This window comes from Pseudopipra pipra, chromosome 5 (genome assembly GCF_036250125.1).
Source record: "Pseudopipra pipra isolate bDixPip1 chromosome 5, bDixPip1.hap1, whole genome shotgun sequence".
Lineage (NCBI taxonomy): Eukaryota > Metazoa > Chordata > Aves > Passeriformes > Pipridae > Pseudopipra > Pseudopipra pipra.
In genome coordinates this window covers 74962948-74973368 of record NC_087553.1, presented here as the reverse complement: position 1 = coordinate 74973368, position 10421 = coordinate 74962948, and the positions used below count along the sequence as shown (strand labels likewise).

The following is a 10421-nucleotide window of genomic DNA, read 5'->3' as shown; positions in this document are numbered from 1 at the left end:
GAGGAAGGTGATCCTTCCTCTCTGCTCAGCAGTGGTGAGACCACCCCGGGAGTGCTGTGTCCAGTTCTGGGCTCCCCTGAACAAGGAAGACATGGATGTGCTGGAGAGAGTCCACCAAAGGGTGATTCTGGTGGCTGGTGACTGGAACATCCCCCCTGTGAGGGGAGGATGAGTGAGCTGGGGCTGGAGAAGAGACAGCTCAGGGGGATCTTGTCAGTGGGTACCAGGATCAGGATGGGAAGGAGAAGAGGGAAACAGATCCTTCTTAGCACTGTCCAGTGACAGGACAAGAGGCAATGGGCACAAAATAAAAAAAAACACCCTGAAATACCACCCAAACACAGGGAACCACTTTAGTTCCTGTGAGGAGGACCGAGCATGGGCACAGGCTGCCCAGGGAGGTTGTGGAGTCTCCTTCCTTGGACATATTCAAAATCCAGCTGGTTGTGCTCCTGGGCAAGCTGCTGCACCTGACCCTGCTTGAGCAGGAATTGGACCAGGTGACCTCCAACCTCAGCCACCTGTGATTCTGTGGCAATTCCTCACTTGCCAGCCCTCCCTTCCAGCCACTCTCCGACTCTGGTGCCTCACATGCCCAAGCAGCAGCCTCCTCCTTCCACCCCCTGGCACCCAGCCCGAGCCTGCAGATGGAGAGAAGCAGACACGGCCTGTGGAAAATAATGTCAGGAACAGGATCAGAGAGAGCTCCAGCTGGCATGTGAGGGGTGGTTCTGGGCTGCAGAGGGACATCCCAGATCCATCTGCCACCTGGAAGCTGCGGGATGCCTGCCCAGAACCACCCCCAGCCCAGGAACACCAGGGCCCTCCTCTGTGGGCAATCCCTGGCTGTTTCTCCTCCCAGGGGAATGGCAGATCCTTGCTCTGGGACCTGCTGTCCCCACGTCAGGGAGCAGCAGTGACTCTGCCCCTTCTCCTGGAAGGGAGACAGACTGTCCCCTGTGCTTCCCTCCCTGCTGGCAGCCCCTCCCTGCCTGCACCTGCCTGCTGTGATCCCACATCCCTGCTGCTCCCAGGGCCTCCTGCCCTGATCCCACAGGCCAGGCTGTGGCTGCATGTGCTGCTGGCACAGGGGTCCCTCTCCTGGGAACACTCACCATCCCTGGAAGTGTCCAAGGCCAGGTTGGACAGGGCTCGGAGCCACCTGGGCTAGTGCAAGGTGTCCCTGCCATGGCAGGGGTGGCACTGGGTGGTCATTGAGGTCCTTTCCAACCCAAACCATTCCAGGGTTCTATGACTCTGCGCTGTCCCTCTCTCCCCATCCCGAGGCCACCACACCCAGCCCACGGAACCGGCCCCTTTGTGACATCACCCCCAGCCCGGGGGCACCGGCAGGGCCGTGGGGGCTGCACTGGCGGCTGTGCTGGAGGTGACCCCCCGCTCCTGGCACTGCCACCCATGGCTTGGCTGTGGCTCCTGGTCCTGCTGGCCCTGGCCGGGCCCGTGAGTGGCACCTGGGACAGCTGCAGGTCAGTGGCCCCGGGATGTGGGAGGGAGCTCGGGAACACTGAGGGGTTCCCAGCAGAACGGGGGCACAGATGTGCCCTCGGGGGTCCCTGGCCCTGCTGCCCCTCAGCGCAGTGTGGGGGGACAACAGGGGACCTGAGCGGCCCCTGGGCAGGGCAGTGATGGCTTTGTGCTTCCAGAGGGACCTGCGGGCTCCGGCCCATGGCTTCCGACCACAACTCCCTGATTCCCGACGGCCCCGTGGCTTTGGCCGATGGCGCATCCCACGCCATGGGTGGCACCGGTGTCCAGCCGGGGGCCTGGCCTGGCATCGTCAGCATCCAGGCCAGCTGGGAGAACGGCACATGGCACATGTGTGCAGGGGCCCTCATCCACCCCAAGTGGGTCCTCACGGTCGCCCACTGCTTCTTCGGGGTTGGGTAAGGAGGGGCAGGGACAGGGATGTCCCCACAGCTCGGGCACGTGCCCAGTCTGGGAAGGGAAGGGCTGGGCTGCCCCAGCCCCTGGCTCTGCTCCCTCTCAGCCCTCTCTCCATCTGCCCCAAGGGATGTCTCCAAATGGGAGGTGGTGATCGGGGCCACTGATCTGACCGAGCTGGGCCCTGAAGCTGAGCTCAGGCACATCCAGAGACTCCTGGTGCACCAGCACTATGCACCTGCCTTGGCAAGGAACAACGTTGCTCTGCTGGAGCTGGACGAGCCCGTGGACTGCAGCGACTACATCCAGCTGGGCTGTGTGCCTGATGCCTCACCCGTAGTGTCAGAGATGAAAACCTGCTACATCGCGGGCTGGAGAACCACCTTGGATAGTGGTGAGTTCCCAAATAGGACGTGGGCCCTGAGGCTGAGCTTGGGGACACGGGCTGGGCTTCCCAAGAGCAGAGGCCAAAGCCAGAGCCGGGCTGCAGGACAGGAGCCCCGGCACAGAGGGGCCTGGCCCTGGCCCAGAGCCAACAGCAGGGCCCCAGCGGGACAGCGCTGCTCCAAGGCTGCCCCCAGCCAGGGCAGGGCACCAAGGCCCGAGCTGCGGGGGCTCATTGCCCTCTGTGCTCCAGCTCTCAGACCACGCCTGGTGCTGCAGGAGGCCAAGGTGCGGCTCATCGATGTGCAGCTCTGCAACAGCAGCCGCTGGTACGGGGGGGCCGTGCACCCCCACGACCTGTGCGCTGGGTACCCGCGGGGCGGCATCGACACCTGCCAGGTGGGAGCGTGGCACCAGTCCCTCAGAGCCGACAGCACAGGGACCCCCTGACCCCAAACATGGCACGGGCTGGGCCTGGGTCCCCTCGGGTCCCCATCGCTGCCAGGGCTGTCCTGTCCCATGTCCCCTATCCCAGGGCTGCCCTGTCCCATGTCCCCTATCCCAGGGCTGTCCTGTCCCATGTCCCCTATCCCAGGGCTGTCCTGTCCCATGTCCCCTATCCCAGGGCTGCCCTGTCCCATGTCCCCTATCCCAGGGCTGCCCTGTCCCATGTCCCCTATCCCAGGGCTGTCCTGTCCCATGTCCCCTATCCCAGGGCTGCCCTGTCCCATGCCCCGTATCCCAGGGATGCCCTGTCCCATGTCCCATATCCCAGGGCTGCCCTGTCCCCTTTCCCCTATCCCAGGGCTGCCCTGTCCCATGTCCCATATCCCAGGGCTGCCCTGTCCCATATCCCCTATCCCAGGGCTGCCCTCCCCTTCCCTATCCACGGGTTCCTGTCCCCTATCCCAGGGCTGCCCTGCCCTTCCCGAGCTGTGAGTCCTGTGTCCCCTTGTCCCCAAGGCCTGGCTCTGCCCACAAATCCCATCAAGTGTTCCTGGCAGGCCCGAGGTGTGGATGTGACCCCAGAACATCCATTCTCTGCACATCCCTTATCACTGTCCTGAGATGGGAGAGGGTGCAACCCTAACAAGCCCCTGATCTGTTGCTGAGGCTCTGGAGGCTCCAGCCCCCAGGCAGAGCCTCCCCATGCTGGGAATGTGGCTCTGGCAGGGGCTGGGAGAGAGGAGCCAGCCCTGCAGCCAGCCCCACAAACCCTGAGCCCTCTCTCCTGTCACAGGGGGACAGCGGGGGTCCCCTGGTCTGCAAGGACAAGAGAGCTGACTACTTCTGGTTCGTGGGAATGACCAGTTGGGGAAAAGGCTGTGCTGGGGCCAAACGACCCGGGATCTTCACCTCCACCCAGCAATTCCATGACTGGATCCTGCTCCAGATGGGATTGCTCCCAGCAGTAACAGCTGCTCCAACTCCAGTGCCAACCACTACCTCAACTCCTGAGCGGAATCCAGAGCCAGAGCCCAGCCCGATCCCTGAGGAGGTGCCAATGGAGCTGGACAATTTTACACCCATTTCAATCGAACAACAGATTCTGGGGCAATTCTTTAACCTGCTCCTGGAGCTCCTGCAGTTCCTAAAGGGAAAAAAGACTTGAACAATGGGATGAGCAGATCCAGTTCTGGCTGCAGTGGATTACAATGATTCCCTGTTGGAATCAAGACCATTCCCTGGTGGGACCACGACCGTGGGGCCAAAATCAGCCCCAGTGCCCAGGGCTGCTCTGTGCTGCCCACGCTCCTCCCCTGAGCCCACCTCGATGGTGAAGTTCAGTGTCATTGAAATAAAGTTGTTTGTGTTCCCCATTAACCTTGTTTTCAGCCCAATTCAGTCTCCTGTGTAAGGTAAGGATGAGAAAGTCGAGGAGGCAGGAGAGAAAATGAGCGGGACTGGCTCCTGTTTGGGGAGGAGACAAGGGCGGAGACAGGGAGGAGGGGAGAGAGGGGAGGGGGTGGCTGAGCCCGGCAGGGGCAGAGAAGGGGCATCAGCACCAGTCCCACACACAGACTGCTGGCTGGCTGCTGCTGGCACTGAGCCCTGCACCCAAACCCTGCCAAACAAACTCCTGCGGCCCAGCTTTCCCACGGCACAGCCTCAGGTGTCCCATTCCTGGGAAAAGCCATTTCATAAAGGAGCGGGGCAGCAACAGGAGCAGCTGGAGCGGGGAGTCCTGGAGCCGCGAGGGCCGTGGAGGTGCTGGAGGATGCCCACCCTGAGCTGCTGCTGCCCAGCCAGGCGTGTCCCCTCTGCACCAAGGTGCTGCCCCTGGGTCTGCGGGACCCCCCACCCCACCTGCTCCCGCTGTGCCCTCGGGCGGGGAGGTTGGACCAGACGACCCTCTGTGGTCCTTTCCAGCCTGACCCATCTGTGACCGCCACGGCCTCTCGGGACTCCAGTAGCTGTAGCAGTACTACAGTAGTTGTACAAGTACAAGCTGTAGTACAGGTACAAGCTGTAGTTCAGGTACAAGCTGTAGTACAACTGCGCGCAGACGACAGCGGTTGTAGTCCAGTGCGCTGTGCCGGACCACAACTCCCAGCATGCCCCGCGGAGCAGCGGTCACGTGATTTCCCTTTGTCCCACGCCGGGCGGGAGGGACCGGGACCGCCCCGGGTCCGCAGGTCCAGCGGAGGCACTGCTGGGACATCATACACCGGCACACAGCCGGGACGCTACCGGGGCACCGCCCCGACAGCACCGGGAGAGCGTCGGGCACCGCCGGGATACTACTGGGATAGCGCCGGGCACCACCAGGCACCGCCGGGGCATCGCCGGGCACTACCGGGACATCACCGGGATAGCACCGGGCACCACCAGGCAGCGCCGGGATAGCGCCGGGGCATCGCCGGGCACTACCGGGGCATCACCAGGACAGCGTCGGGCACCACCAGGCATCGCCGGGCACTACCGGGACATCGCCGGGCACTACCGGGACATCACCGGGACAGCACCGGGACATCACCGGGCACTACCGGGACATCACCGGGATAGCGCCGGGCACCACCAGGCATCGCCGGGCACTACCGGAACAGCGCCGGGACACCGGGACATCACCGGGACACCGGGACATCACCGGGACACCACCAGGTGCACCGGGAACCCACCGGCCGTCAGCGGGACATCACCCGGACACCACCGGGACACCACCGGGCACCCCGGGACACCCCCCAGTGCAGCCGCCATGGCCCCGCGGGGCCGGGACCGCCCGTGGGCGCTGCCGCCGCTGCTGCCGCTGCTGCCGCTGCTCCTCCCGCCGGCCTCGGCCGCCGCCCGGCCCAACTTCGTCCTGGTGCTGGCGGACGACCTGGGCTTCGGGGACCTGGGCAGCTACGGGCACCCTTCCTCGGCCACGCCGCAGCTGGACGGGCTGGCGGCCCGCGGGCTGCGCTTCACGGACTTCTACAGCAGCGCCGCCGTCTGCAGCCCCTCCCGGTACGGCCCCGGAGCGCCCGGAGGGGAGCGGCCCGCCTTGCTCGCACCTGGGCGGCCCCACCTGCAATACCGGGGCGGTTTGGGGCAGTATAAGGAAGAGACTGAGCCATTGGAGAGTGTCCAAAGGAGGGCAAGGAGGGTGGGGAAGGGCTTTGGTTGGAAGCCGTGTGAGGACACTGAGGGCACTTGGTGTGTTCAGCTGGAGCAGAGGGGACTGAGGGGACACCTCAGTGCAGTTCCAACTTCCTGGGGCGGGGCAGAGGAGGGGCAGGAACTGAGCTCTGCTCTGGGGGGACCAGGGACAGCAGCCAGGGAGTGGCTGGAGCTGTGTCAGGGCAGGGTCAGGTTGGATCTCAGGCAAAGGTTCTTCCCCCAGAGGGTGGCTGGGCACTGACCAGGCTCCCAGGGCAGTGGGCACAGCCCCAAGGCTGCCAGAGCTCCAGGAGCTTTTGGATGACCCTCTCAGGCACAGGGGGTGACTCTTGGGCATGGTCCTGTGCAGAGCCAGGGGTTGGACCGGACGATCCTTGTGGGTCCCTTCCCAGTCAGCATATCCTGTGACTCCATAATCCCAGCAGGGAGTGTCCATGGCAGGAGGGACGGGCAGTGGACAAACCTGACAGTGTGACAGCCCAGGCTGACAGGAGTCTCCTCCCCTGCAGGGCAGCCCTGCTGACGGGCCGGTTCCAGGTGCGCTCCGGGATCTATCCCGGCGTGTTCGACCCGGGCTCGCGGGGGGGGCTCCCGCTCTCCGAGGTCACCATCGCAGAGGTGCTGAAGGCTCGGGGCTACGCCACGGCCATGGTGGGCAAGTGGCACCTGGGCGTGGGGGTCAATGGCTCCTTCCTGCCCACCCACCAGGGGTTTGACCACTTCCTGGGGGTGCCCTACTCCCATGACCAGGTGAGGGGACTGGTGAGCCCTGCTGCGTGGGGACGTGTGTCCCTTGTGGTGGGACAGGGTGGGTGGGTCACCTTCTGGGCTACAAAACAGTTGCTGCCAGGAGAAAATGCTGTGGGGGCAGCACAGTTCTGGGACAGTTTTGGGGTGGGAAAAGACCTCTGGGCTTCTGGGAGTGGCCACTCGAAGGGTGCTCATCATGGTGGGTCGCTCTGAGACTCTTTGCTCCTCTTCCTTCCCTTCCCTGTCCTGCAGTGCAGTTCAGATCCCAAGTTCTGTGTCCTCTCCAGGGCCCCTGCCAGAATCTCACCTGCTTCCCACCCGACATCAAGTGTTTTGGGACCTGTGACCAGGGTGTGGTGCCACTCCCGCTGCTCTGGAACCAGACCATCATCCAGCAGCCCGTGTCCTTCCCTGACCTGGTGCCACTCTACAATAAATTCTCCCGGAACTTCATCACTTACTGTGCCCAACGGGGCCTCCCCTTCCTGCTCTACTACGCCTCCCATGTAAGAGAGGGGTGGGGAAGGGAAGGGAGCCTCTGTCCCGTGGGGAGAGCAGGGGAGCACCTCCACTCCTGCAGCCCCAGAACCTGCACCCCGGTGACCTGGGATTGCTGCTCCCACACAGAGCTGGGTCTTGTGGGATAATGCTTTGGGGGTGCTTCTTTCTGGAGCTTTGCCCACTTCTCTGGGCCATCCACTGGGGAGGACTTCCCACTCTGGGGTTCCACATCCTGTGCCATTGCTGAGAGGTGCCTGGGGACAAGTGTCCTCTCAGATCATGGGTGTTGTCACCTCTCTCCATGTCCTCGCTGAGGTGCTGCCTGTTCCTGCTGGGAGCTGTGGGGGCTGGTTCCCACCCTCTCTGCCTTTCCCCAGCACACCCACTACCCCCAGTTTGCCAGCCAGGAGTACGCGGGGCGGTCCCGGCGGGGCCCCTTCGGGGACGCGCTGGCGGAGTTCGACGGCTCCGTGGGACAGTTGCTGCAGGCCCTGCAGGAGAACGGCCTGGAGAACAACACCCTGCTGTTCTTCACCTCTGACAACGGGTCAGTGGGCTCGGCAGGGGGGGGCTTTGCCACTGCCGTGGGATGGGGGATAAGGCAGCGGTGGGGTCGTGGGGTGGCACTGCCAGGCGAGACCCCAGGGACACGAGGTGGGGCAGGAGGTACCCAGTGCACGATCTCTTCTGTGTCCCTGTGACCCAGCTGGGCCAGAAACCTCACAGGGGTCAGGCCAGGAGTGGCAGCAGCCCAAATATCCCCCGATTCCCTTCGTGTGTGGGTGACACTGGCCTCTGGTGCCCTGCTCAGGTGTCCCACACACCTTGGCTTCTGCACCTGCCCCGTAAGGCTGAGCAGGGTGGCACCAGGTCTCGCTGGTCATGGCCCCGTTGGCAGCACCAGGGGAGGGGCAGTGGGAACCCGTGGCCCTGATGGCAGGTGGTTCTTGTCCCCCAGCCCCTCCACCATGCGGATGGCACGCGGAGGCAGCTCCGGCCACCTGAAGTGTGGCAAGGGCACGACGTACGAAGGTGGCATGAGGGAACCAGCAGTGGCTTATTGGCCAGGCCGGATCGCCCCAGGTGAGCCTTGGCACTACCTGTGCCAGCCCAGGCAACTCAGCCATCCCAGGTGGGATTGAAGTGGGGGTGGCCGGGATGGGAGTGGGATCAGGGGCTTGAACTTTTCCTTGTGCCAGGAGTGACGCATGAGCTGGCAAGCACCCTGGACATCCTGCCAACACTGACTGCCCTGGCTGGAGCAGCCCTTCCCAGAGTGGCCCTGGATGGCTATGACATGAGCCCAGTGCTGTTTGGGACAGGGAAGGTGAGTCCTGGGGGCTGGCTCGGCTGGCCTTGGGCAGGGAGGCTGCTGGAGCCCTGTGCCTGAGGAGCAGAACCAGCTGGGATCGGGGGAGATCCATGGGCTGGCACCTTTTGTCCCGTGGACTGGCTGGGTGTCCCCAGGCTGGCAGGAGCTGTGAGCAGGGAGCCAACAAGACGCTTCTGTTCATCACCCGCCCTCCTCCCCAGCCTCACTCTGGCTGTGGGATCAGGGCTGCTCTAGGAATCCCTGGAGTGTCTGGTGCTGTTCCAGGCTCTCCTCCAGCCGGTGGCTGCACAGGAGAGCTGAGCTCTGCTGCCTCCCCCCCAGAGTCCCCGACAGGCCATGTTCTTCTACCCTCCGGCCCCCGACCCCCTGCACGGCCCCTTCGCCGTCCGCCTCGGGAAGTACAAGGCTCATTACTTCACCCAAGGTCAGCGCTGCCCCTTCCCCCGGCACGGCGGCTTTGGGAAGGGCCGGGGGAGCTCAGGAGGAGTAGCTGAGCTCACCCTGGGGGTGTTTCGCAGGTTCCTTTCACAGCGGCACGACCCCAGACCAGGCCTGCCACGGGCTGACCCCGCTGACCCCCCACCTGCCCCCGCTGCTCTTCGACCTGGAGTCGGACCCTGCCGAGAACTACGACCTGCTCCAGGGCGGGGCAGGGCCCGAGGTGCTGCAGGTCCTCAGGGAGATCACCCTGCAGAAAGTCCTCCTGGAACAGCGCATGGAGTTCGGGGAGAGCCAGATCAGGAAGGGCCGGGATCCCGCCCTGCAGCCCTGCTGTGCACCCAACTGCACCCCCAAACCCTCCTGCTGCCGCTGCTCCCAGCCCGGGGCTGCCCCACACTGACACCCCAAACCCACCAGACCCCCCGGCCCAACTAACCCAACTCAGCCTTAGAGCTGCCCCACGGCCCCAGCTCGGGCACCCCTTGGACTAACGGGGTGCTGGGAAGGCAAATGGGGGTCGGGGAGACCCCCAACCCTGCCGGGAATGCGGGACAGGGCCTGTGCTCCGTGTGGGATGTTCAGCCTTTGACAGGAGTGTGACACTTCTCAGGAGGGACCAGGCTCCAGCAGCTTCTCCAGAGCCACCACAGCTCCTTGGAGGTGGATCTCACAGGATCCAGGAGGAGCAGAGGGCACATCCCGGATCCAGAGATCCCCCCTGGGCTGGAGGGTGGGATGGGGGGTCCCGGCAGCCCCAGGGGCAGCACCTTGGTGCAGAGGGGACACGCCTGGCTGGGCAGCAGCAGCTCAGGGTGGGCATCCTCCAGCACCTCCACGGCCCTCGCGGCTCCAGGACTCCCCGCTCCAGCTGCTCCTGTTGCTGCCCCGCTCCTTTATTAAATGGCTTTTCCCAGGAATGGGACACCTGAGGCTGTGCCGTGGGAAAGCTGGGCCGCAGGAGTTTGTTTGGCAGCCTGTGGGGTTTGGGTGCAGGGCTCAGTGGCAGCAGCAGCCAGCCAGCAGTCTGTGTGTGGGACTGGTGCTGATGCCCCTTCTCTGCCCCTGCCGGGCTCAGCCACCCCCTCCCCTCTCTCCACTCCTCCCTGTCTCCGCCCTTGTCTCCTCCCCAAACAGGAGCCAATCCCACTCACTTCCCCACCATCGCTCCTGCCTCCCAGAGTGTTGGGTCCTTACCTTACACAGGAGACTGAATTGGGCTGAAAACAAGGTTAATGGGTGTCATAGTTTTGGCCAGAAGAAAGAAAACAAGGTGGGAACAGCAGGTTGGTATTCGTTTGTTTTCATGGGCTTTCCACGTAAATCATTTCTTTGTGATTAATATTGTTGCTGATACTGTTCATTTTCTTATCTCATTGCAGTTTCCAGTAAACTGTTCTAATCCCAACCCGTAATCTTTGCCTTTTGTGCTTCCAGTTGGATGGTGAGGGGGAGGGAGTGGCAGGGGGGTTTTATTGGGGCTGCTAAACTGGAGAACACCATTCCCAAACCA

At 63.7% G+C, this 10421-nt stretch overlaps 2 protein-coding genes and 1 long non-coding RNA gene across 3 annotated transcripts; 2 read left to right on the top strand and 1 right to left on the bottom strand.

The window, feature by feature from the left end:
* Positions 1–328: 328 nt before the first annotated feature.
* On the bottom strand, positions 329–1281 carry LOC135415228 (uncharacterized). Its single transcript, XR_010431016.1, has 2 exons — positions 1116–1281; positions 329–668 (listed from the first exon to the last, which is right to left on the bottom strand). It is a non-coding gene; the product is annotated as an uncharacterized LOC135415228 (long non-coding RNA).
* Positions 1282–1317: 36 nt separating this feature from the next.
* On the top strand, positions 1318–4110 carry LOC135415198 (acrosin-like). Its single transcript, XM_064656854.1, has 5 exons — positions 1318–1487; positions 1665–1904; positions 2031–2296; positions 2540–2685; positions 3527–4110. Exons 1-5 carry the CDS (start codon positions 1417–1419, stop codon positions 3896–3898), a joined length of 1095 nt encoding a protein of 364 aa, XP_064512924.1. The 5' UTR covers positions 1318–1416; the 3' UTR covers positions 3899–4110.
* Positions 4111–4890: 780 nt separating this feature from the next.
* Positions 4891–10316, top strand: ARSA (arylsulfatase A). Its single transcript, XM_064656847.1, has 8 exons — positions 4891–5733; positions 6396–6636; positions 6924–7142; positions 7515–7684; positions 8096–8220; positions 8337–8464; positions 8792–8894; positions 8989–10316. The coding sequence occupies exons 1-8, from the start codon at positions 5483–5485 to the stop codon at positions 9309–9311; spliced, it is 1560 nt and encodes a 519-aa protein (XP_064512917.1). The 5' UTR covers positions 4891–5482; the 3' UTR covers positions 9312–10316.
* The last annotated feature ends 105 nt before the right edge of the window (positions 10317–10421 follow it).

Excerpts from the sequence above, each read along its gene's own strand:
- LOC135415198 (XM_064656854.1), top strand. The coding sequence starts at position 1,417 with ATGGCTTGGCTGTGGCTCCTGGTCCTGCTGGCCCTGGCCGGGCCCGTG. Across the intron at positions 1,488-1,664 it reads GGCACCTGGGACAGCTGCAG|AGGGACCTGCGGGCTCCGGC; the intron begins GTCAGTGGCCCC and ends TTGTGCTTCCAG. Across the intron at positions 1,905-2,030 it reads CACTGCTTCTTCGGGGTTGG|GGATGTCTCCAAATGGGAGG; the intron begins GTAAGGAGGGGC and ends ATCTGCCCCAAG.
- ARSA (XM_064656847.1), top strand. The coding sequence starts at position 5,483 with ATGGCCCCGCGGGGCCGGGACCGCCCGTGGGCGCTGCCGCCGCTGCTG. Across the intron at positions 8,465-8,791 it reads TGCTGTTTGGGACAGGGAAG|AGTCCCCGACAGGCCATGTT; the intron begins GTGAGTCCTGGG and ends CCTCCCCCCCAG. Across the intron at positions 8,895-8,988 it reads GGCTCATTACTTCACCCAAG|GTTCCTTTCACAGCGGCACG; the intron begins GTCAGCGCTGCC and ends GGTGTTTCGCAG.